At 32.3% G+C, this 26,920-nt stretch overlaps 3 protein-coding genes across 9 annotated transcripts in view; all 3 read left to right on the forward strand.

Moving 5' to 3' along the window:
• LOC111044204 (aminopeptidase N) overlaps window positions 1-2,094 on the forward strand; it is a 73,607-nt gene extending 71,513 nt beyond the window's left edge. For all 6 annotated transcript variants that reach the window (XM_039434262.1, XM_039434263.1, XM_039434267.1 and 3 more), the window contains 2 exons: window positions 769-850; window positions 1,336-2,094. In XM_039434262.1, the coding sequence (XP_039290196.1) occupies window positions 769-850; window positions 1,336-1,500 (247 nt within the window). In that variant the 3' untranslated portion in view covers window positions 1,501-2,094. The remainder of the gene's footprint in view (window positions 1-768; window positions 851-1,335) is intronic.
• A 273-nt stretch (window positions 2,095-2,367) lies between these two features.
• On the forward strand, window positions 2,368-10,338 carry LOC111044207 (transmembrane protein 165). Of its 2 annotated transcripts, XM_039434274.1 has the most exons (8): window positions 2,368-2,446; window positions 2,832-3,050; window positions 6,046-6,093; window positions 6,627-6,789; window positions 7,336-7,511; window positions 7,991-8,083; window positions 8,891-8,996; window positions 9,910-10,338. In XM_039434274.1, exons 2-8 carry the CDS (start codon window positions 2,946-2,948, stop codon window positions 9,969-9,971), a joined length of 753 nt encoding a protein of 250 aa, XP_039290208.1. In that variant the 5' UTR covers window positions 2,368-2,446; window positions 2,832-2,945; the 3' UTR covers window positions 9,972-10,338. The 2 variants fall into 2 exon arrangements, with proteins under 2 accessions (XP_039290208.1, XP_022184986.2); XM_022329294.2 differs by lacking the exon at window positions 2,368-2,446 and having other exon boundaries at window positions 2,784-3,050.
• A 2,935-nt stretch (window positions 10,339-13,273) lies between these two features.
• The window catches only part of LOC111044216 (disintegrin and metalloproteinase domain-containing protein 10), a 134,493-nt gene continuing 120,846 nt past the window's right edge, over window positions 13,274-26,920 (forward strand). Inside the window, exon 1 of the mRNA XM_039434275.1 lies at window positions 13,274-13,538. Within this exon, the coding sequence (XP_039290209.1) occupies window positions 13,478-13,538 (61 nt within the window). The 5' untranslated portion in view covers window positions 13,274-13,477. The remainder of the gene's footprint in view (window positions 13,539-26,920) is intronic.

Genomic DNA, 26,920 nt, shown 5'->3' on the forward strand with positions numbered 1-26,920 from the left:
TACTTTTATTGAAAACTTTTCAAGTTTACAAAATAAAAGAATGTTACACAATAAAAAACTTATTACTATCAAACCTATACTCTGAAATATGTTTTCTTTTTGACAAGACCTAATTTTTAAAATAATGAACAAATTTTACTGATTTTCTGAAAATAGATTAGATTAATTAATTTTTACTCACGTGAATTTAGCCTAAGATTCCACTTTTAATTTTAAACACCTTAAAAAATTTAAATTGACACTTTCAAAAGTTACATTAACAAACAAATTTTCTACTTTATGTTTAATTGAACAAATAAATGAAATAATAAGCTATTAATTAGAATTTTACCAATAAATGTGGAGCAACCAAATTTTTTGTTCTAACTCGTGGAATCTCAGGTGAAAAAAGGTACTGAAACAAACAGGATATATTATAAACTTCCTTTACCTAGAGCAAATAAATCTCAATGCTACTGAAATCTGAGTTATATAATTCAATGTATCAACCAAATAAAAGTTAAATTTTAAGTTATAATCTGGTTATTTAATTTGTACACTGTCAAAACTTTATAAAAAATTAAATAAACTATTGTTACAATTCAAACGAGTTCATTTATTCAACCTGATTTATTGACATTAAAAGGCGGCAAGTTTAAAATTTTGTTTTGGCGGTATAAGATCGACAAGTTTGAACTACAAAATCAATTCTCTCTCAAGTTAACTGATAATATTTAATGTGACATTTTTTATTATTTTTTCTAACATTACATAACTTTTATTTTCCAGTTTTGGACTGGGATTCAGACAAATGGCAAAAATAATTGAGTCTCTTGGCACGCACTTGAATATGGAGCAGCAACTGATAGAGGTGAAGGATATTATCATAAATATTGAATGAATCATCCCTAAATTTTATCGATTTAATTATACCATAATTTCTCAATAAAGTATATTTATGTGATGCTTTATATTATTTTATAAGATTTCTTGGTATAAAATTCACATTAAATGTTTTAGAATAGGTGTGGTTTGTTGGATTCAGCCATTCAATTGAGATAAGTTATGTTAAAATGCTGAGTATAAACGTGAATCAATGTCTATAGAAATATGTAAATAGGAGACCTTTCCATTGATCTTGATATAAATGGAAAATTTTAACGCAATCTGACTATAACAGCAATCTAACTATAATCATTTAATAATTTATATCTGATGTACCATGCAAGTTATCTTCTAGGGCTATTCAATAATTATTTTTTACTAAACCATTAAAAAAAGACTACTGAAAGTTAAGTAGAAGGGCACTAGCTAATCAATTGAAAAAATTGTAATTTACATTTGCTTATTTTTCAGCTGGAAAAACTGCGATCAGACCACATGCAAAGCCTTGGGTCCACAAGCAACAGTTTCAAACAAACCATCGAAAGAGTGAAGTTCAACATACAATGGATGAACAACCATTACGAGTCTGTTACAACTTGGCTGAAAGAAATGCTACCAAAATTGAAAAAGACGTGATAAAGTGTTCCTTCCTCTCAGCTATGATCAATACTGGAGTATTATTAGTTTAAGGGAATAAATGTGTCGAAAACTTGAAGATTCAAATCGTTGAAGGCTTATCTAGCTTTTAACATTATCAAGACTATCTCCTATCAGACATTTTTCATGTCAAATAATAATATTTCAAATTTAGAACTTTTAAGCTAGTACACTCTTGAGGAGAATGTTAACAAGTTTTTTATTTTTTCAACAATAATCTACGTTTTCACTTATTGACGTTTCACTTATACACGAATTAATGAAAAGTTTGCATTGGAACAGCATGAGAAACTCCAATTTCTCCAGCAGTTTCAGTACAAAAATTTTATTGAACCGAGTGCTTTGAATATTTTCTGTAAAATTTAAAAGTTTAACTTGTATGTAAGAAATCTACAAAGCTCTAGTGAAGAAGTGCCATTGTTTGAAAGGTGCTATTATTATAGTCAATATTATTGCAAAGTCAGTTCTGACTTAATTGTGCTAAAGTAAGATTAAAAGTTGTGTGTTCTCATAAGTTATTGAGGAAATCTTTTTTTTCTGAATAGAGTATGCAAAAATATAGTCATTATTCGACTCCAGTCAACTAATTTTTTTAATGTCAAAACTAAATTAATACTATACACTTTGTAAATAATGAATTATTTTTTAGAGCCATGGTTTTCCCAGATTGACTTAGCAATCATTATTCATTTCAACTTTTAACAACTCTAATTTATTTCAGAATGAGTTTACAAGATTCTAGATTATTTTTTGTTGAATTGCTATCATACTTTTCAAATAATTACTTGCTATCATTTCAAGTATTGGATAAGCTACCTAGTTATTTTTACTCACTCTACATTATTATTATTTTGAAGTTGTTACTCTCTAGTTACTTTTATTTAGTCGCACTTTAGTCACCTTACATATTTCTAATTGGTTACTCGTAAACATATTCACTTACCGTATTTAGTTTTTCTTACTCTACAGACATTTAACTGTAGTTTCACCATCTTTTGACACAGTTTTCCACAACGGCTCCCTGATCAGCTTTATTTGTTGTCATGGTTCTAGTTTCTTTTTTCGAGAGCCACCCTCTAATGAGATTCACTTTGGACTGTCAGCATTCCTTATGAATAAATAACACCAACTCATCCTAGTCAATCAATGCTGTCAGTTTTAAGTGAATCTCACTAAATAAGCTTGGTGACTATCATAATATTTTTGGCCATCATAAATCATCCACTCAAGTAAACACATTGTTCACGCAACTATCTTGAAAGAAAGTAAGACGTTTCCTCCATAAATGTGAGATAAAATTTGTTTTTTAGAGTACCGGTGTACCTAACTTCTGGGTTGTTGTAATAAGTGTGTTAGTACGAGCAAAGAGTGGATCAAATGAACTTTCGTTTCAAGTTTCTACTTTTTTTTTAGTGTTTTTTACGATGGCAAAAAATTGTCCAATAGATTTCAAAGTTTTGGTGATGTTAGTGCTAGTGTCGACGGTGGTCAATGTATTTTCAGATGATTCGTTGACTTTTGAATCCAAGGTAAGTGAATTTCAATCACCTATCTTCCTTATTTTAGTACATTATAGATTCAGATACCTAGGTACGATATCTTTAAAATTCAGACTTTTATACTAATAACTACATCTGCAAAGATTTCGTATTTATAAATAAATGAATTATTTCCTCCTCAAATTACAAATTACATAAGTAAAATTGAATAGGTAGTAGGTTTATAGATATTATACTGATCACGTTTCCAGTAGTGTGATCAGGTAATCGAAGTATAATTAACAAGGTAAAAACATTATCAAATTAAATAATAAAAATAAACTAGTATAAAGTAATAATAAAATTGAATATATATTATCCAATTATATTCAAATTACCTACATTTTATCTTTCATTTATTGCTCTATAGTAAGGACAACGTTATAATGACAGTGTGTGATTTGCGATGGTGTTGCTATCCTTGTCTATCGTTCAACAAAGCAGATGGCGCTATCTCACGCATTGCAATGTTGCCACAACAATCGTTTATCAACAATATAGAAATTCAACTAATTGACAAAATATTCAATCTCAATCATGGAATTTATTATTACATCTTTAAAAAATATATTTTCTTGACAAATAGAATATGATTAACTATTTTTAACAATAATGAACAGTTAAATTCATCAGATATACCAGTATCAGCTGTTTGGGTGGCAAGGCTGAGATCTGGCAACCCTTTTCACCTATCTTTCTACACTGCCATTATAACTTGGACCTCACTATAGTAAGCTTATTTTCACTTTCCTTGCCCTATTACCATAGGTAAGGAAAGTATTGCTTTCCGAAAAAAATTAAGGTACCCCAATTTCTAAATTTCTATACGTTTCAAGGTCCCCTGAGTCCAATAAAGTGGTTTTGGGTATTGGTCTGTATGTGTGTGAGTGAGTATGAGTGTATGTGCGTCTGTGTACATGATATCTCATCTCCCAATTAACGGAATGACTTGAAATTTGGAACGTATGGTCCTTACAATATAAGGATCCGACACGAACAATTTCGATCAAATGCGATTCAAGATGGCGTCTAAAATGGCAAAAATGTCAAAAACAGGGTTTTTCGCGATTTTCTCGAAAACGGCTCCAACGATTTTGATTGAAGTTATTCCTGAAATAGTCATTGATAAGCTCTATCAACTGCCACAAGTCCCATATCTGTAAAAATTTCAGGAGTTCCGCCCAATCTGTGCAAAGTTTGATTTTAGATTCTTAATTATCAAACTTCAGATACAATTTAAACAAAAAATTTCGAGTGGAATAGATTGAGCATGATAATCTCTACAATTAATGTTCAGTAACATTTTCACCTAAAATTAAAAATAAACTCGAAAATGTGATTATCCAATTGCAAACTATTGGCAACTGTTGATTCTATTAAATGATTCACTATGAAGAGATAGCAGACCTCGTGTGTCTCCAGCGTTATTACCCTGTCACCAGCTGGCTCTAATCTTTGAATAGTAGACTTGTGATGCGCGGGAACACTACCGTAGCGTCAGGTGATCAATTTTTATAATGGCAAGGAAAGTTGTGTGAGTGCGCCACACCAGATTTTTATGTTTTTTTTTTTTTTATTTATTTCCTGATATAGTTATAATCTTAATTTCGTTTCATCTTTCTTATTTTCACACTTATTGACAAACTATTTATTACTTATTACTTATTGATCAAACTCATTGAAACTAATAATCATCATACTTATTATAAATCCATTTTTGTAGCAAATGTTTCCATTTTATATTGATAGGACATCATTACTTTTTTTCACTTTCATTTTATCATAATTTTACTCTTTCCCTATTACAGTGAATAAGTATGTTAAGGTTCGACTCCTTCAATCAATCCATAATTTTAATTTCATGTTACTGGTGTTTATTATTCTCATAATAATATATTCCTACTTTTATGATATTTACTGAAATAATAATAATCACCTATATAATATAATTATCACTTGAAACTAATTCTATCTAAGTTTAAAATAATTTAAGAGTTGAATTTCAAAGCGTGTAAAAGTTTTCTGTGAAATAATTTTCATGCTCATAATATCACATATCTAATCTCTGTTTACTTGGTCTATTATAAATATCGGGGCACCGAGCTTTGCTCGTTATTTATTTATTGATAAACAGAACTCAATTCTTTAAAATGATTGAGAAAGGACTAACAGGCACAGCCCAAAACTTTTTCTTCCCCGAATTTTGAATTATACACTATAAATATTCTAAAAAGTAGGTTATGTTCCATACACTTGAATTCAGGTGAAATTTTCAGTCCAAATATTTAAAAACATAAAAGTTCTAATTTAGATTGTTTACATACTAAATTGAATAACAAAATAACTCACTAATTACTTGGATCTGTAAAATAATGATTAACTTTAAATATTATGATATATACCATCCCATGTCAACAAATCAGATTACTGTTTTTTGATCGAGTCAATTAAAATTTCTAGATTTCTAGCGAGATACGGTAAGCTAATTGATTACACAGCTGATCTCCCACACAGGCACACGCATCTTCTGTTATCGACAGACGACGAAATCATCATCTGTTTCTCCAAGGATGAATTATCCTTTTCATGTCCTTCAGCGAGTTTTCCCAGGGATGAGACCTAGTGCAATCGAATTTTGATATCATAAGCCTACTATATTCCAAATTTCGTGAAAATCGTTAGAGCGGTTTTCTGAACATAAATAACCAGATATAAAAATTTTAACAGATACGGTATACAGAAATTGCTCGCTTAATATAATAGGATACTCATGAATGAATGAAACTGAATATGAAAACTAGAAATGAAAATGAAAGTGGATATTCATGAAATCTCTTCATATTGACAGGATCGATAAATTTACTTTCTGTCATTATTTTTATTGAATTATAAAGACATTTTTTTATTGGTTTTGGTAGCCGGAATAAAAAATCAATTTATACGGTACTCAATTGAAACAATTTTGTCATATTTTTCCTGTTTTCAGGGTTTCTACCAAGAGAATGTCACTTCTCCTGCAATATTCAGAAAGCAGGTAGGCCTTATTTGTATAATACCTTTCATTGATTTTTATTTGTCAATCCATTTCAATTCGTTTGCCATCATCAATTTACCAACAAATTATTCATTTGTTTTTGGCAACTTAATAGTTCTTGAATGTGATTCACTTGGAGACTTCAGATTTTGTAGAAGACAAGTCAGATAGACAATGCTGTTTGGGCTGTGTATTAAATTTGCCTGTTTGAAATAAATCATTATTGGAACGTATATGTCTTGCAGCTTGAATAGATTCAAGCCCTTCATTCCAATGAACTCAGTTCAGTTGAAAATCAATACCATTGATTCTTATGGGAGTGATCACACATTAGCAGACAGTATAAGTGTGATCCAAGGTATCACTGTAATTATTCTAATTACATTAGTAGTGTAGACCCCCATAAAAAATTATGATTGTATTTTTCTGCCTAGAGAGCAGAGATCTATTGGAAAGGAGGGTTTTAGATGAATGTGACAAACTTTCTTATAATTTCTTCTTTCTTAGAATTTGTTTTTTTTTTAATTTTGCAGGGTGGGTTCATGAGAAGTACTCTAGCCTCTTTGTCAGTGACAGTCTTCTCTGAATTGGGCGACAAGACGTTTTTTCTGGCCGCTATTTTGGCGATGAAACACTCCAGATGGCCAGTTTTCGTTGGAGCTATGTCAGCCATGATTCTCATGATGATAGTCGCAGGTGAAAAATATTACAAATACTTTTCATCAAATTTTCAGAATAACAAAGATATTTCTGTATGGGGCCTATACAGTAAAGTTTAAAGGATTGTAACAAACAATCATTATAACATAGTAATAGTAACTTGGAATGTCAAGGTATCGGTACTCTTTTTATATTTCATCAAAACAAAATATAAAATTGGCACCTTGAATTTAATTGGCTATTTTTATTTCAATAGAAGTGTTAGCCCTCCCTAACAAATCCAAATAGGAATAACATAATAAGTAATGTAATGAACCGCAATGCAATAAAATATCCCTTAAATAATAACAAATAGGAATCAGTTATAATAATGACTCTGTCATTCTGTCTTTTTCTCTAGAATTGAGATAAACATATTGAATAATTATCCATGTTTCAAACATTGTCGTCAACGTCGTCATGGATCAGGCTTTTCAAGCCAGTTCCGGCGTCCATCTCTTCCTTGGTCTAGCAATAATTCTTCTGCCTATTGACTTGAAATAAACATTCACCACAAAAATACTGTTTTGTTATATTTTTCAGTTGTGTTTGGACTAGCGGCCAGTCTCATACCACGAGCATTCATTCAAACAATGTCGACTGTCATTCTGGCTCTGTTTGGACTGAAGATGCTGAAAGAAGGCTCCTCCATGCGACCTGATGAAGGGGCTATCGGCTTCAAGCACTGTCAGAACTCCATCGAGAATATAGGGGAAAAGGCAAGCAATATGAATTATTCCATTTCAATTCAAATATTAGCATAATCAAAGAAAATTGAATAATTAACTCAAAGTGGATTCGCCCTCTTCTAAAATGCTTAATATTTTCTGTATGTGAATTACAGAATTGAAATACTACCTACAGAAATATACGTCTGAGACATGCCGGTAGGCTGATATCCAATAATTCAATATTCATTTAAGATAGAATCAGAATAACTATTACTCAAAATGTATGCTATATCCTGCCCCTTCAACATTTCAGGTAAATTTCAATTTCGATTAGTTCCTCAATAATTAGGTAAAAAAATCAATTTTTATATTTTCTAAATAAGTTTTCTGTGATGAACTAATATTAGAACTGCTTATGGGTATAATTCACACAATAATTCTTATGTAAGTTAACTCTCCCGATAATAATGCCGGAAAAAGTACTGCACTTGGAGTAATACATTTTATTTTGACAATTGTTTTTTCAGAGTTTGGCTCTTACTCAAGCGTTTACATTGACTTTACTTGGAGAATGGGGAGATCGATCTCAGATAGCAACTATACTTCTTGCCTCAACTGAAGTAAGTCTATCTCTACAAAGATTTCTTTTTCATGAAATAAATAAGTATAAAAATCTGACAGATTGAACTTTTCTGTTCAATTGTTAATATGCGAGTTGATTTAACTATAAGAGTTTACTAACACTTGAAAAGTGAAATTTGATAGTTTGGATTTTCTTAGATTTTTAATGTACCGTACCATGCCTACTCATTTATTTTTGTATGAATTATTAGCATCTTTCAATGTTAATATCTTTGAAACGGTTTGAGATATCGATGTGCGGTTTTTGCCATTAATTTTCTCTTAAAATTCTGTAACTAAATCTTAAATTTTGAAAATTATAAATGTTTTGTCGCTTTCCATATGTAGGCCTACTCAATAGTGTACTCGTGTAAAAATGAAATCTGTAATTCGACAACATGTCATTGAAAACTACGGTATTCATCTGACATGAAATGGATTTTATTCATCCAAAAAATTATACAATACTGTAACAGGAAAATTATTTTATCATAGAAACAAAAAATTTGTACTATAAGTTTAATGATTTGGCATAATGATGAGGTTCTTTTACATGAATGAATATATTATGAGAAAACGCCCCGCGGTGTGAGGGTTGAGTTTACTTGAACTGGAATACCGTATCTATTCTTATTTCTTTGTTCTATATTAATTACAATGACATTAGATAAGAATATAAAATCATAGCATTTCACATAATTTTCCAACTTCATCATCGTAGGCTATACATTTTCGAATATATTAACAGTATTTTTATCACGCCAACAATATTCACTCAATAATTTTTAAATAATCATTTATTACAGGATGCCTTTGGTGTATTTTCTGGAGGGATTGTAGGCCACATATTCTGTACAGGAGCGGCTGTAATTGGTGGAAGCTTGGTAGCTGATAAAATACCTGTGAAAACAAGTAAGTTGCAAGCTATAATTAGTCTAACTGAAATAGGTACCGTACTTGAAGTAATGGAAGTATTGGTATAAAAAATGACACGATTAAATATTTTTGATAAATTCCATGAAGAAGTAAACTATAAGACATGAGTGCAGGGGTAATACATTCAGTTAATATAAATTGGGTGGCATGGAACAGCAGTGAAAACCAGTAAATTTTTAGCTGTGAAAAATTGAAATAGATGAAAATTCTAAACCATGAAAATTGATTGACAATACTTTTACCAGTTTTCATCTATTTTTCACTATTATAGTTGATTATCACTATTATCAATGTTTTTATATTGATTTGAAATTGAAAGTGGTATGACTTGTAATTGAATTAGGCCTACTGTGGTTATACTAACATACAAGTGAAAAGGAGAGAATAAAAAATAAAATTAATAATCTCTTGAAAACCATTGAATTTTTTCACTTACTGTGACAACGAGATCTTTTGGCAGGTCCGAAAGGATTCAATAAATTCATTTATTGAAGAAATTTTACAGTTACTACCTGGTTGTCGTTCTGACAACCAGGAAGATGGCGAACCTACCAAAAGATCTCTTTGTCACAGTAAGTCGTTCTTTTAATAACAAAAACGTAAGCAGTTCGTGATGGATAACAACAATGAAGAGTTTTACATTATTTGTGCATGACCTTCTGTCCAGTTCCATCTTCCATGTGTTTCATAGATGAGACTGGAATAGTTTAGTCGAGTGATTATTATTTATGTAAGTGATCGATTAATCTACTTATTAATCGATTAATCAGCTATCATTATATTCTCGATATGTTAAATGCAAAGAGAAAAATGCCACATATTTATATTATTTTGTGTATTTGAAATAATATGCTACTGTTATATTTGAATTACTATTTTTCTGTTTCAGTGACGTCTATAGGTGGAGTTATATTCCTCATATTTGCTGTCTCCTCATTATTCATCAGTTGACCCTGGGTTAAGGCAGTTTCTCTTTATTAATTTTATACTTGATTCTTAGTTATTTCTTAGGCTGATTTGTGGTTTGAAATTTTTACTTTCCCAATAATGTGAGGAGGCATGAATACAATTATGCATCTGTTGTATGTTGTAATGACTTATACCAGGACTTCCTTTATATCTAGGTACCCTAGTATATAGGAGGTCCTGCTTATACAGTAAAAGATTTTATTTTGAGATTCCAATGTATCATTTTCTTAAATTCTTTCTCTTCAATATTTAAGCATATATCCAATATAAATTCGCTCTATCAGAATCTGCAAATCTGCTCTATCAGAATATTGTTTTTACTGTGTTTTATAAAACTCTAAATTCTTGATTGATAGATTTTTATTGTGAATACTTCTACCCATTGTTCTAATTCATGCACATGAGCCCTGAATTGATGATAGATTGTCATTCATTGTTATATTTTGATATAATTCTACCTGGATGCGCCAATAGAGAAAGTAGAGAAAGAAATAATTTCATTTATTATCAGTAGTAGATAGATGAATCAAGAGTTGACCGGCAGGGTAGTAGGCTGGTAGTCTTCCCCACTCCTTTAATTCAGTCAGTACGCCAAGTAGAGCTGTAGAGTGAACAGTGATCCCGCATCGCATCACATATTCTTGCAATATTACATTATTTCATATTTTATCATACAGTCCACTATAATTATCAACATCAAGTGTGTACAATATTTTACAAAGTGAAACAGCAACAGGTTTGGGTAACCTTTCCTTAAGTCCTTCCAATACATCTTTCTCCCCCCAACCTGATAAATCATTATTACAACGCCGATTTACGAAAAGTAAGAAAATTTTATTTTTTATTAACACTCACACGCAAAAGAGCTATCGGCGTGTCCACTACCAATATAATATATACGTTCCTTTTTTGTAATATAATGATGTTTTGCTTTTTGGTTAGTAGTGAATATAGAATGTGATAAATGAATTAATAATCAAAATGAAATTCTAATATCTCCACCATTCTGAACTACATTAAGATAAATCAGCTCAGTAGATGTAATTCTTTTTTAAAGATTCTTGTGAATTATATCATCAGCTGATAAATTGAGATCTTTATTATTATTTATCTTATTAATTAAAAAAACTAACTTTCTCCAATCTCTTTTGAATTTAAATAGTTGAAAATTATGTAATTTTGTGAATTTGTCACTGCACTAGTAAGTTTTCAGCATGTAAATTTTGGAAACAAAAAGTGATATAAAACTCAAAATTTGTTGGTGCAAGTTGAGATAAATTTCAAGTAAAATGGATGTAATTGAAGTTGAAAAGCCCGTAGATGAAATTGACTTGTTAGCTAACAACATAACACAAATTGAAGATTGCCTGGAAAGACTGTCCAGGGCAAAAGAAGAATCCGTTTCAAGATTAGAACAATTGAAGAAGGAGAGGGATGGAGAAAATGGAGGAAAAGTTTTGAAACCGATCGATCGCAGCACAAGCAAAACTCTTCACCTGCTCACAGTTTTAGAAGAAATTTATTCAAAATTTTTCTTGATACATGGTGACAAAGACTTGTATGAAACGAGTAAACAAGTGATAGAAAAATATAAAACTGATTTTAGTCATTTGGAAGACATCTATGAGGTGCTGATGCAAAGGCAATGCTGCAATCAGAAGCAAGTCAAAGTAAAATTTGATGAGGCTTGATTGTCATTGATTAATATTGTATGAATATAAATTTTTGGAGAACAACACATTATGAATCAATTTATCAAATAAAATTATTGCATAGCCCTTATGTTCTCAAACTCTGTTCTTTTATAATCACAGATAATAAAATGTAATTATATTTTGTGTAATTTAAACACTGAGTAATTGATTTTTCAAGAAATAAAAGCCATTCATATAGTGAATGACTACCGTACTCATTTTCTCCAAAGACGTCATAACATTCATTTTACAGTTTTTTCAAGGTCTTAATGGAGAAATAATCATTTATCATTGGAAGTGATTGACATTATTTAGAAGCACTGCAGTCCAGTAATTATTGTATTGAGTAAATCACAAAAAAGTACTTCAATAGTGTATCATTTAAGCCTTTTCTAACACTACTAATTTTTACCGTTTCATGTAAAAAATAGGTACCTATTTTTCTCTTATATTCGTCACTTTTATTCTGGCAGCACTTAAATAAACAAATGATGCATTAATTTCCGTATTATATAAAACAAATCAACAAATCCAATAAATGAAGTTTTTTCTAGCAAAAATTACTTATGTAATTATTATTTGCTTACAAAAATGAATAAAATCCTTAACCATAGAGTCTTTTTGAGACTTTCAAAAGATACTTTTCGAAATCTTTAAGAGTCTTTATTTAGAATACTACTATGAAATTAATTTAACGCATAAAGTTAACAGTGTTAATTCTCTTTAAATAATTTCTTACAATAATGATCCCACAACTTTCCCTACATGGGTATTTTAAAGTTTTCAAGATTTCTGCAAAAAAATAGGAAAAATTAAAAAATGAAACATTTAAACAACCTTCATCCCTTTAGCACAAGGGGTAGGAGAGGACAATTATTTCATATTTAGGCTACCTCCCAACAAAGATACAAAGTCAAAAATTATGTTTAAAACATTCCCTCCAAATTTGTTTGTTAATTATTGGTCTATTGTTGCAAAACTAAAGATTTCACACTCAACACTAAAGCTGCTGTAACAGTGCTGTAAAAGTTATAAGAGCCAAAAAATCGTGGCAAATGTGTTTTTTTTTTCAAAAATGTCACACCTTCATATCTCGAAAACTATAAAATATAATAGAAGAAGAATTTGGATTTTAATTGTAGAAAATTATGTAACTTAAGCTTCGATTTTGTATAAGGAGGTCCGTAGGATGCATAGTTTTTGAATTATATGCGAGAAACCAAAAAATGGTAGGCCTACTATTGAACCACCCCCACCCCTTTAGCACAGGTGGTAAGGGCACAGAATACATTCTGTATTCTGTGATAGGGGTAGGGACTTTCGATATCTTTACCTCCTTACTTCCTTAAACAAAATTGTGAGGTCAAAAATTGTCTCCCAAACCTTTTCTTCTATAGGTACCCTTTTTTGAGGATTCATTGCCGGACTAAAAATAGAAACGCACTTTTTAGTACCGGTACTGTATCAAATTCATGCCAAACGCAGATTTGAATCTCCCTCCTGCACCAATCATGTCCGTAGTTTGCTGCTACCTGGCGACAAAACCAGTCCCTAAACACAAGGACTGTCAAGTTGTTTTTGGTTCAGTTTCAGTTTCAGTTCAGTTCAGTGAGAATCGTTGGCTTGTGGATATGTGGGGAACAAGTTAGAACAGGCCATGTTTAGATTTAGACAAAGGTTCGCGCATTGTACTGCTAATGTTCAGCTGTATTTTGTTTATATTGTGCATTTGTGTTAGAACTAGGCGCTTATTAATAGGAAAGTGATGAATGTGATATAGTGTAGTGTTAGACAATGTTTGGTGCTATTGGGAATATTGCTTTTTTCATCCTTCTGGTACCATACATCGAAAGTGGTGAGTGTAAATTTGGCTATCCTCCATTGTCATCTCCAAACTCCATGAACTTGTCAGGAAGTTGTTGACATTATCCATCTCAAATCAACCAAACATAATTCCTTTGTTCAGATTCTCAAGAAACTTAAATAACATTAAACTTATTTATAGTATTAGCCCAATCACTAACTATTCAATCAAAATTATCCTCAAATCTGACCATAAAAACCAGAATTAGGTTAAGTTAATTTTCCAACCGATCTCCATCCAAATGAAACCATAAATTTATGACATCGCTTTCTGTAATGTTATTATTTTGTTGTGAACATAACCTAAATTTTGTGATCCTGCTTTCTTTGTTTGCTCAGCTGAGGTAATTGTAAAATTAGAGCTGTTCTAATGTCACTGAATACAATAACAGCTGATTCAGGATTTATTTTTTGAGTTTATTAATTTTATTATGTTTATCTGTTTTGGAATAAATTGTTTCAAGAATCAGTTCAAATTATCGAATATCGATTTCCTTGAGGCTACTGAATTCCTAACCTAGGTCCTCTAGAATCTCTATTCAATAGTGGTTGAGCTTAATTCTCTCTTGAAAAAAATTTTTTGTCATAATTTGCTAGGATTGGACCCAGCTCAAACATTTATTATAACCCCTTTTACCTAAAAATTTGAATATTTTATATAAAATTGAATTTTTTATCCACAATTGGAAAATAATTTTAGCCTAGGCTATTCTTTAATTTATCATATTGGCTTTCAAATCTGATACAGAAAAACGCTAGGAGGTTATAATTATTTTTAGTAAATTTAAAGCCTTGTAAAAACTTTTGCAATTTGAATGATGGGAATGGCGAATGCTAAATTAACCCGCGTTTAGAAATCTTTGCCGTCACCGTCACCTTCATACACATCTCAGTTGTGTGTACAAGGCTTTACCCTCCCATCCTTCTTTAATTTATCGGGTCTCTCAAATAAAATAAAAACATATTCAAATTGTATCTTTTATATTTATATTGTACGGTACCTTACAAGACTAAGACTTGTACATTAGGATACCAGGGGTGTTTGTGTATAGGTACTAAATCAAGCTGGTACCCCACGAGATATTAATGGCGTCCCTGCGGTGTGCGGCCACTAAGTTTTGGTGTTCATAAGGGTCCATATTAAGTGTAATAAACGCAATAAAAACTAATTCTCCGCGACTCGCTCGATAACCTTCTATAGCCTAATGATGTACGAACCTAAGGGTGTGATAACATTGAATGCTCTTATTGTGTAACATTGGATATGTGCCCGCTTGATTATGCATGCAAATAGGAACGAAAACTGGGAAAAGCAATAATAATAAAGTGTTTCTGTTCATGGCGTAGTGATACTACGTAAGCATGTCTACAATAAAAAACTGCCATAAGGCAGGTCAAGTGAAAGAACAAAAGTTGTAAGTCTAAATACAAAAAACACACAATGCATTCAATAAAACATACCAAGCAGCAATAAGAATAAACCAGATTCAAGGCGAGATGTATCTACTCATAGTCTGTGGATTACAACAGGACCTCCTATATACTATTAGGTATATCGAAAGTCCTGATTACAATAATAAAACTCCCTCAGAGAATAAAAGTGGTTCTCCTGAAGGAAAGCCGTCGGTCTCCTCTTCGAAACTGTCTCAGGCAGACTCCTGGCTGAAACTGGCAGCTTGTCCAAGATTCTGGCTGGCTGGCAGATGAGACTGCTCTGAGTTCTCCCTAATCTACAATATGGCAGGACCAGCTTCAACCTGTTTCTGGTTTCATAGCCATGCTCATCACCCTTGGGAGGCAAAGTATGGACACTGTGGAAGGCCTTTATAACTGATCTGTTAATGAAAAGATCGAAAACATTAAGAATCTTCTCACTCGCAAAGAGAGACATTCAATGTGCCAAAAAGCCGGCCCACAAAGAATCCGGATGGTCTTTTTCTGCACCGGCAGTATATCTTCTACCTCAGAGGCATCACCCCACAAGGTGATACTATATACCATCACTCTTTGCAAGATGGCAAAATAGAGATGCATCTTGTCAGGCTCCTGAGCAAGAAGAGCTCCTTGTTCAACCTGCCGCAGACTACCAGAATGTGCCCGCCCCAGGAAAGCTTACTATCCAGAGTGAAGCCAAGGATCTTAACAGAGGGAAAATTGTATAGCACACCGCTCCTGAGACCAAACTCAATTCTCTTGGTCTAAGTTATAGGTCTGAGTCTTATAGAAACACTCATATTAAAGGTTGCACTTGCTAGTTGAGTGCAGTATGAGCAGCTACAAGCAAGTTACAACGTGTTTCAATGACACTTTCCAGATTTTGTTTTTCGGCGCTTACACATATACACGCATTCAATGTTATCACACCCACGTCTAAAAATCTTACATCTCAGACTCATTATTTATGTTTCAGAGTTGTGTAAAAACATGTTCAGTACTTCCATGAATAAGTTTATTAATAATTAATTTATAGTTACTATACTACTGCTACTAGAATGAATTATAGTTAGCTACTGATGGAGCCTCTTCCATGTTGAACAGTTTGTACCATACCCTATACCACATTCCATTTTTAAAATAACCCAATTGGAGTATACTGTAATTAAGATAATCTAAGATGCAGAGAAATATAGAAACGAACTTTCAATTCTTTCAATAACTTTTCAGTCTCAAACACGATTCCTACTCCAATTTAATAATCCAGGACTCCCAAGTATTCAAATCAAATTTTATTTCGCCATAATTATAAAAAATATAATAGAAAACAAAATTAAGCAAAATAATAATCAATCCTTTATTACAATTTTCTATGCAATAATTTGGATTCTATTTCTGGTATCTTCTAAAACTTCTTGCACTATTCAAATCTTTTAATTGTTTCTTATCTTTCTATGTTGATTCATTTCAAAGAACTCTCCATAGACTTATCTCAATTCCGGCTACTTGACCTAACGATTCATTCAACATTGACTTTTAAAATATGCATTAGATTTGTTTTCAACATATTATGAATAAAATTTTTGGTTAAACACACCGATAATTAGGTACTCTAGCTCTCTCTCTCTGTCTAGGGTTATCTACTGTCGAATTATCTTTCATTGTTCTCTGGGGTCTCTGTTTGCATTTTATATTTTTAATCAATTATCAATATGACTCATTTATGCCAGTTACCTAATTGATTCAATATTCAATAAGACTGAACAAAACTTGATAAGATTTATTTATTTAATTCAATTTAAATAATTTATATTTTTATGTGATTAAATTTTATAGTAGCCTACTCTTGAATCTTCTTCTTCCTCCTTGCCTTCTTCCCATTATTTGGGGTCGACTCTTCTTGATCTAAAGCTGCGTTTACACCGGAGTTGAAAACACGAGTTATTAACAAAAAGTTATTAACTTAACTGAATCGTCAAAAATTTCTCTTGACAAAAGTTAATAACTCATGTTTCTAACAGAAAATTTCTTGTTATTAACAAGATCTTGTTATCAATATAATTGACTTCCATATCATTTCATTTAACGAGACTATTCATATGATACAACTGCCGGAATAAAAAGCAAAAAAATTGTCTTCAAATTTGAATTGAAACATGTGTGTGATCATTGAAAATAATGATCTTCATCTGATCTAATGTAAATAAATTATAATGCGTCTACACCTGAGTTTAAAACAAAAGTTTTCAACATAAGTTAATAACATTTTCTTTTGGCTGCTAGTTTTGTTATCTACAAAAGCTAATAACGTTGTCACATGTTTTGTCTGCAGCTGTAGTTATTAGGGAACAGCTGTAGTTGTAGGGTAGGGATGCTGGCGAGGGGGTTGCGGGGAAGATAGTAACCTGTCATTAACAAAAGTTACCGACTCTCGATGGATTACATAAATCTTGTTAATAACAAGGAATTTTTTGTTGAAAACACGAGTTATCAACTTTTTTCAAGATAATTTTTTGTCGATTCAGTCAAGTTGACAACTTTTTATTAATAACTCATGTTATCAACTCCGGTGTAAACGCAACTCAACATGATGTTATCAACTTTTGTAGGTAATTAACATCAGTTGATAACAAAAATGTTAAAAACTTGTGTTATTAACTCCGGTGTAAACGCAGCATTAAGTCTTCAGTCGAAAGATCCTGGGTAGCATACTCTTGAATATTGCATTGTATTCAGTGATGCAACCTATTTATTTTTTATTTATATAAGATACAATTTCCACAATAGCCTATATCAAGTAGATATAAATTATTATAGATGTTTGCTTAATATTGTTGTAAATGTGCTTTTGTGATTGACACTTTATTTATTAAAAGTTTACATCGAACAAGATAAAAATAAAAATAGGTCTACTTCATCATCTTTGAACATTTCTCATAAAACTCTTACTAGTTATTTACTTGTAAACGTTCTTTGCTAAAACAGTCACCTTGGCAACCGTGTTCACATGATTAGTATCCATGCCTCTATCCTTGCCTACATCACTATCTCCCCCCTTAGGGATGCTGGTCTCCAATATCCAGATTTCCTTGATAAGGTGCTAGACGATTAGTGTGCAACCTTTGGTTTGGTTATTCCTTCAGTTTTCTCAATCCTATACACAATTATCCTCTTCACAATGTAGTACAGGTCTTCCCTTGCTCTTTCTAATTTTGAGCAAACATTTATTCTTAAATAAATTTTTCAAATTCAATTCTTGCGAATAATAAACAATTTGGATTCTTTGGATTTCCAATGAAACTTAAACAATTGGATGTAGCAACATTTGATCCTCCACCTTGTGAGTTTCATCGCGTCCCCACCAACGATGTATCAAACCTCCAAATCGAACAATACTCTGCTCAGCCAAACCTCAGGACAGACACACTTCCTCCCCGCCAGACAGCCATGCTTCTGCAGTTCCGGACAGATGTGCTTCCTCTCAGCTACATGCTGAGGACTGAGGAGTCCCATTCGAGCTAGTGGCACCCTCACATGCTCCTTATTTTCTCACTTATGCGTACCCTGATGCATGTCGTAACCTGTGCCCACACCCTATGTGTGACTTCCTTGAGGCACCAAACAATATTGCTTCAGACGGTCTGTTGCTTTCAACTATTCATCTCTGATATTCTAGATCAAGAGATAGAAATCCTTCTTGTGTTGGCATTGTCATTGAATAACTTTTTATATTTAGAACCATTTCACAATCAGTCAGATCATTCTCGATTCATCTACTTGATTGAAATAATTCTTCATCAGTAAGAAATTTAAATTTATAAAATCTTGTTTTAAAATTAATAAAATTTTTAAATCAGTCAGACCAGGTTACAAGAACATTGACTCCAATCGCCTGAATCTCTTGTAAGCCTCTTTCCACGTGATCAGATTCCCCTGTGAGTAAATCACTATAACTTGTGGCACACTATCAATGTTATACATATATCTCAGAGCCAACCTAATAGGCTTGTCAAAGTCTAGAGCAAACCATTCGCCATGTTTCTTCTGAAAGTCGCATATTTTCTTTTTTTACATCAACACTAACATAAACAATCCCAAACAATTTGAGAATTTTCCTTGATCCTGTTGAAATTTTTCCCCTTATTAGATAAAAATTCTAGCATACCTTTTTCGATCGAATTTACCCACTCGTTGAGTGTTTCCATCTTCATTTTTAATCTTGCTCTTGCTTTCATGCAAAACTTTTTTTGTGTAACAAACTTTTAGCACAATTATTTTTTCCTACAGTTACCTTGAAAAGTGACCATTCTTGCACTGATTACAGAACGCAAAGAATCACTTTTCCGCTCTAGTGCGCAAAGTATTACTTTGCGTACTCTTAATACTTTACATATTAAGCGTACCGTATCCCAAATCCGCTGTTGACATTGTTGGCGTGTATTTTGAATGCAAATTTGTTCTATCAATATTTTTTCTGATTTTCAAATAAATAAAATGAGAACTCATTAAATTATACATTTTGAATATTATTAATATTATTCATTATTTCAAATTAATTGGATTAATTAAATTTTTAATTTGAATAAATTATCGATTATTAATTTTCAATCGGATTATCAAGTTTAGAATAATAATTAAAGTTGTTATTAATAACAAAATTATACAGACAAACATTTGATGGATTTCAGCCATCATTCCACCCATAATCAACCACTTCTCATATTCAATGGTATGTAGGAAAAATTTAATGTGAAATACGTGAGCAAAGTTCCTCTGCTGCACTCAAGAAACCATTCCGCCCTCGCCTACGGCTCGTGCGTAAACGCTTCTTTCGGTGCAGCAAACTGTCACTTTGCGCACTAGTTGCACAAATAACTATTTTAATGATTGATTCTATCTCACCAATGTTGTAAATGTGCTTTTGTGATTGACACTTTATTTATTTAAAGTTTACATTGAACAAAATAAAAATAAAAATACTTCATCATCTTTGAACATTTCTCATAAAACTCTTACTACTGTAGTGATTTACTTGTAAACGTTCTTTGCTAAAACAGTCACCTTGGCAACCGTGTTCACATGATTAGTATCCATGTAGGGCTAGCCTACATCAATATGTTTATATGATTAGAAATATAGAACTTGAATGTGGCAACTGAATCTGTTTCAAGTTGTTCTAGTTACACAATATGGGTAATTATTTTGGATAACTACTATCAATGTATTGACTAACACACTAACTAGATTCACTAATGGTGCTGGCTCTTCCTCATCGGTACCGTAGAGGGAGAGATGAGATAAAATTAAATTAATATAAAAAATAACATGAAGATGATAGCCTGGTAAATGAAGAAGGATATGTCGTACAAAAAAAGAAAAGGAAGAAATGAGAAGAAAACACAATTGAGAGCAATGAGGAGGTGAGAAAATCAATTTAAAAAGATGGAGTGAGAAAAAAGAGAATGAGTAGGAGAAGAATACCTGGGAGCAATAAGAAGTAAACTGACCACTTGCTGATAAACTTTTATATCTTAATGCTGGATTGTATAAACTACTTAAGTAAGAATACTAGAACCTCTAAGATGTGTGCATGAGTTGATATCAATCTTATCATTCAGTTCTGTTAGCAGTGAACTGAAGTTGGTTTTGTTTTAAGGGTCACTTGTATGTTGAAAATTCAAAAGAAAAACAATAGTTTTGGTCTAAAAATTGTTATTCTATCAAAAATGTTTTTGGTTATTTGTGTCTTGGTGAATGAAAATTGACACAATTTTCTATTAATTTAATTTGTCCTCAATCGGTGATGCGTTAACAGAAGTCATATATTATTTTTAGGCCCACATGATTACGTTAAACTCAATTTTTATCAATATTTTCTATGGTTCGACAAGACATTTTTAGACTGAGATTGATATCCAGTAGGCGTGTGTGTTTGGGTAATGGGATAGATTATCATGAAAGATAATAATTGGACCTATAGTTGAAGATGAGTTCCGAACCAACAGGAAGTGATTGATTTTAAAGCTTATAACTGTCAAGCAGTCACTGGAGTCCCGGAGGCATTTTGTATGTCTAATCTGAAACATCAGATATAATTAAACGCTGACTGCTTAAAAATACTGATTCAAAAGAATGACGAAAGAAAAAGTCAAGTCATCAATGGAAAAATTAATGTGACGGACATAAAAAAGATGAAAAGAAAAGGAAGACAAGATGACAGAAAAAACAAAGAAGGCACAAGAACGAAGAAAATGGTGACGATGACGACCACTAGGAAGCAGTAAAATAGGAGTAAAAAGGAGCAATGACAGTATGAAGTAGAGGACGAACACAAGTAGCATGGAACATAGAAGTTCCTCATACCACAACTTTTGAAGTAATTTTTGAGGATCGTTGGATTACTTCAATAGTACCGTATTAAAGAAGAAAAAATAATCCTTCTTCTGCTTATGGGTCAATAAATATCTATGTGGAAAATAAAACACATAAAATTTGGTTATTCAGTGACAATTTTATATTTAGAGATAATCAATATGAGTGGCACAATTTTACACTGTTTACAAATCTTTCAGTTATGCAATTTAACAACAAAAATGTGTTCCTCCCCCAACTCCCAGAGTACAATATAGGCATAATCTCTTTCTATTACAAACTGAAATACGAATCAATTAAATATTTTGTCAACCAGTTTTTTTATTAGGAAGTGCGTCACTTTTAAATGCTGACTGGTACAGTATATCAAACGTTTTATGGTCTAAATAATTTTCTAAATAGTAATGTGCGCTTGAGCAATAGTAATGTTGGAAATCAGGTCAGCCTTTGGAGTGTCGTGACATTTGAAACAGAAACTGTGTCTTCTATTCCGTGTAATGGCGGCTTATTAAATACTTGGACCGCATGAATTATTATTGTGTTAGCGCTTGAATATTGTTTATCATGTTTACAAGAATCGTCTCCTGACGCCTTCTCCTTCTTGGTCGAATTCAACCTTTTCTTCTTCATTTTTTCTAATGTCTCAATAATTTCTTCTCTTTCTCTCCTCTTCCTTCTCCTCTATCTTATTCTCCTTCTCCTTTCTAGGTTTCTTACTTATCTCTTTTTATCTCCTTCCTCTACTCCTTTAATTCGTCTTCATCCCATTCCGTTGAACTCTTCTTCATGGTGATGCTCTTCTTCGCCCTGTTCTTAGTTCCTTCCCATCCATTGTCTCCCCTTTCACATTTCTTTTGTCCTTCTCAGTTGTTTTCTTTGTTAAATATAGAGGTATAAAAAATACAAGGGACCGATCCAAAAAATTACTATTATGAAGTGTGTTATAAATCGGGGTGTACTATATCATGGTTGAAATCTATATCGACGTTTCAAGGTATTGCATAAAATATGTTAGCTCACTATAAAAACGGGGTGTACTATTTCGAGGTTCCACTAAAGTGTCACTTTCCACAATTTTCTTTCCTATGTCTTTCCTTTTCTGGTATTTCCTTCCACCATTTTTCAGTAATGTCTTTATATTGTTCATATTTTTACTTCCACATCCATAAATACTTCTAATCATATCAACTTTTAATAGATGGTTAAAACACCAACTTACGTTACGATTCGTGGAACATTTTCGACTGATAGGCTTCCGTAATTTATTTATGCACAAACAATGATCGGAAAAACAGGCTATTGCCCAAAACTTCTTCAATTTCCTAATTTAGTTTCAAATTGGATTGCAAAAGCACACAAAATACTGTACTGCACATCTTCGTCGAAAAAGACTTGACTAAGGTCCGGTTCTCAGCTCAGCTCTGTACAGTTGAAAATGTCCGACGTAATTCAACGTCTGTGGCTGGCCTCAGTTTTCATCAACAGCATCAATTTTGTATCTTTATGCTTTTGTGGAAACTTGAAACTCTTGTGGTTCTAATTTGCATGGATATGGCAACTTTCTGAGAATATTCCCGGGAAACTAGTTTGATGAGTCATGATATCGTTGTCGTAAACATCTTGTCGTTTCGGAAATTTTCATGTGTCGCAGAATACACTCGTTTTATGTGTGACATGCGTCATATAAATAACTTATGGACATTAGCTTCAGACCAGATTTGATGTAGTGACAGTAATAAAAATTTAATAAAAAACTTTCTTCTATTAAGTTCGTTTATTAATATCACTAAAAAATAATGTTGCAATTGGGGTTTTCATATTTATCTTCAAAATAGTTAAATTACTGTTTTTATCTCATTCTCCTATGACATATAATAAATTAAAGTTTATAATTGGTTACGTGGTTTTAAGGGTAATAACTCGACTTGAATAAACGTTTAATAGGATCTTCAATAAAAAGTACTACTGTAATTATTTGTACCATTGTTTTGATTAGTTTTTTGTTGTCGAATCAGCTATCAAAGCTGTTAACTTCTGTTCGCTATATTCGCAGTTGCAAACTTTTCAGAATGGCTGTTAGCACATAAAATCTCGTTGAATACAAGTGAGGATGGAATGTAACATTACATTCTATACTCACTGTTGAATACTTTTAATAGGATGAATTACATTTACATTTTCTTCCAAACGAAACAAAAATGTTTATATAGGATTCTCCAGTCCCATTAATTTAATAGCCTAACAGGTATTTCCCAATATGGGAAAATACAGTTTTCAAGTATTTGATGAGCTTATTTCTTGTATGCTATTTTCTTTTACATTACGTATTTTTCTCTGTATTTTTGTGAAACTCATGCTAGATTCTCTTATTAGTTGTTACGGTTGTCAAACAAATTTTGTATCAATTCATCCAATTTTCTGGGTGAACCAAAGCGTATTTATATCCGTTACATTAATTTCAAATTCCCATCAATTTGATGAATTTTCTCATGCTCAATTACAATTTAATGTTCAGTAATTACCAAATTGCAGTAATTTCCTTTCCGTAACATCTATAAGAAAATTCAATGCGATTGTAATGCATGTTTCTTGTAATAATAACTGTAGGTTTAGTAGGATGGCCTTAATTTTTTCCTTGTCTTAGGGGGGAAATTTGTAAGAGATCCGTTATATGGTTATTTTTTGACACCAATTCAAACAGTACTTCTTTTGTTTCTTCTCGTTCTTCATCGCTCACTTTTCTTCTCTCTTCTTTCATATCCTTCTTCTTCTTCTTCTTTTCCCAAATTAAACTCATTTCATGGTTGGTTACCTTCTTTGTAGTATCTTAACATATTTTTTCTAACCAGTATGATTTCTGTGACTAATCTCAATTAGGTGCATTTTAGTGACCTGTTACCCAATTGTCATTTAGTTTGTTTTTACTGGCTGAATGTCACAGTAATTTGTGAAAAATATGAGTTAACCGTAGCTGAAATTACAAAAATATAATTATTAAAATAATTAGCCTAGTCTATTGACACGGATTTTACCTCTTGGCTAATTTTCTGTAATTGCTTTCTGTATTAGCTTTTTAACAAATTGCTCAATATACGAATGTGTGGATAGTGATGGATTTGGGTATGAATGACTAAGAGTTGAGTTTCATACTGTAGTAGTTTTTAATGTGGAATATTCTACTAATTTAAAGTTAGATAGTTGAAATTCAGGATTTTTTTTGTAAAAAATGACTTCTTTTTAAATTGTACTGAATTACCATACTATACAGATTGATTTGATTTTCTTTAGATTCCTCAAGAAATGTATAAATTGTAGGTAACTTACTGAATTTACAAAATTTTCGATTTTTCTAGACTTTTACCACATGTATTCCAGTAAGATGAATTTACAATTTGATAACGTTCAACGTATAAAAAGAAGTTATTCTATTTTCAAATTTCAAAATTAATCTTGTAAAAATACAACTGTCTTTCAATTCACTACGAAGTAGTGGTTATAATATGAAAGATATTCCAAATACTTTCGCAAAATAAATCACTTCTCAGTTTCCAGTGAACTGCTTTCACAAGTTCATCATGCATATTATTTTCCTTCTAATGTTTCCTACCATATTAAATCATTGTTATTAGTATTTTTTTCGCTTACGTTCTTATTCGGTTTTATTTTTGTTTTCGAACCTGAGCAACTCAGCTAGTAACAAGTCAATCGAAATTGACTAAAAATCATATTTGATATGATCGGGGTGTCTTCCCATTTCATTGCACCTTACTAGAAACCAAGTTTGCTATTCTCTTGAGGCTGGGGCATCCTACTAGAGATTGCTGTTGTGTAACATAAAATCTATTTCCACTAATTTGGGTTTGTGGAATGGCTGCCTAAAACACAAAAACTTATAACACAGATATAGCTTATAGTCTCTGCTTGTACCTTATACCCAAAACACCTAACTTCTGCCTGCTTGTCTTTGATCTGCTCTTCCCATTTGAACGTTTGTGACACTGAAGCGTATGTCACCGTTTTTGTGTTTATGTAGTGTCTCCCGACAGTCTGCAAACGAATGTCGTCTTAGGCTGGTCACTAACAAGCATGTGTGAACATGTGTTAGTCATACATGTTCTGTCATCAGCAACATGCTTCGAACGAAAAACAGCTCTTTCACAGCAGCTTCTAACATAAAATGACTAACCAGTAACAATAACTAAACTACTGGGAAATTTAAGATACAATTATGCACAAAAAACTACAATATTTATGATGATGCAATAGTTATTTGTATATCTAAAGTGGAAAGTACGACTTTTTCTCCCTGTGGGAAAAAGTTTGAAGCCCGAGGCGAAGCCGAGGGCAACAATTTTCCTGAGGGAGGAAAAGTATTTTTCGCTCGTGATCTACACAACATTTTTCCTCCATCTTCATTTTTTTATAGAAACTGCAAATAAAATCATTTTAATAACATACGTATTGGTGACAATGTTTCCTAACAACATAACCTAAAATCTAAAACCTAAAAACCGGTCGTCTGATTGGCACTGCCGATAGTGCCGATTGCGCTATTCATCAGCAGTAAAGTGTTGTAACAATTATATCAGCTGGGCGGCTACCAAAAATGGCTGACTCCAGATCACGCGTTTCAGATTTGAATTGCAGATCAAAAATATTTGTTGGCTGGTATTTTGAAAAGAATAAAATATTTTAAAATTGTATAAATTTGTATCGTCTACTAATATTAAGAATATAATATCATACAAATATATATATCATGAGTTGATCAAATTTCTGGTTGTGGTATTGAATTCAGTTGACTCAATGACAGACACCTCTATTATGCTTTCTCATCTGAGCTTGGACCTTCTAACCTATTACAATGTAAGTTTTTAAAATAGAGATGCTTCCCATGTTATTTAAATGGAGTCACTGAGTAATCTCCTTTTTTGTCACTTTTCCTCCTTAGGGAGTTTTTCTGTTTTTTACTACCGAGAGCGAAAAAGTGACACTTTAGTATGTTTCAGGGAGTAAAGTAAGTACTTTAGACAGTAGGTGGAGGAAAAAATGATTTAACCTCATCGAAGATTCAAAAACCTAACCTCAAAAACATTTTGTATGACGAACATGAGTGTTCACACACTTGTCTTGTCGTTAGTGGTCACCCTTAGTTTTGTCTGCGTAGATTTGATGTGCACCTTCTCATTAGAACGCGTATGACACAAACACGTCTGTCGCCCCTTCTGTGTCTGTGGAATGTCTTCCGTCAGTCCACAAACTTATGCCACCTTATTCTGCCTGCTTAGCTCCTGTGTGTGGCTTCTCATCTGATCGTATGTAACACAAAAGCGTCTGTCCCCCTGGTTGTGTCTGCTGACAGTCTGTGCTTTACTGCATAGTCACAGAGCAGCCGACAACAACAGCTGATCGTGGTGCGAAGTTGGGTGGATCGATTTGTGCCTTTGACCATGCTCTTGACAGTGCAAAGCAGTGCAGCACAGCCGGCAGCTCTCATGAATCAATTCCTGCATTGTTGTAAAGGGAGCCCTACACCAGCTTTGGGACACTGGCTTTCCTTCTGCCTTC

This window comes from Nilaparvata lugens, chromosome 8, assembly GCF_014356525.2.
Source record: "Nilaparvata lugens isolate BPH chromosome 8, ASM1435652v1, whole genome shotgun sequence".
Classification (NCBI taxonomy): Eukaryota; Metazoa; Arthropoda; class Insecta; order Hemiptera; family Delphacidae; genus Nilaparvata; species Nilaparvata lugens.

Excerpts from the sequence above, each read along its gene's own strand:
- LOC111044207 (XM_039434274.1), top strand. The coding sequence starts at position 2,946 with ATGGCAAAAAATTGTCCAATAGATTTCAAAGTTTTGGTGATGTTAGTG. Across the intron at positions 3,051-6,045 it reads CGTTGACTTTTGAATCCAAG|GGTTTCTACCAAGAGAATGT; the intron begins GTAAGTGAATTT and ends TCCTGTTTTCAG. Across the intron at positions 6,094-6,626 it reads CTGCAATATTCAGAAAGCAG|GGTGGGTTCATGAGAAGTAC; the intron begins GTAGGCCTTATT and ends TTAATTTTGCAG.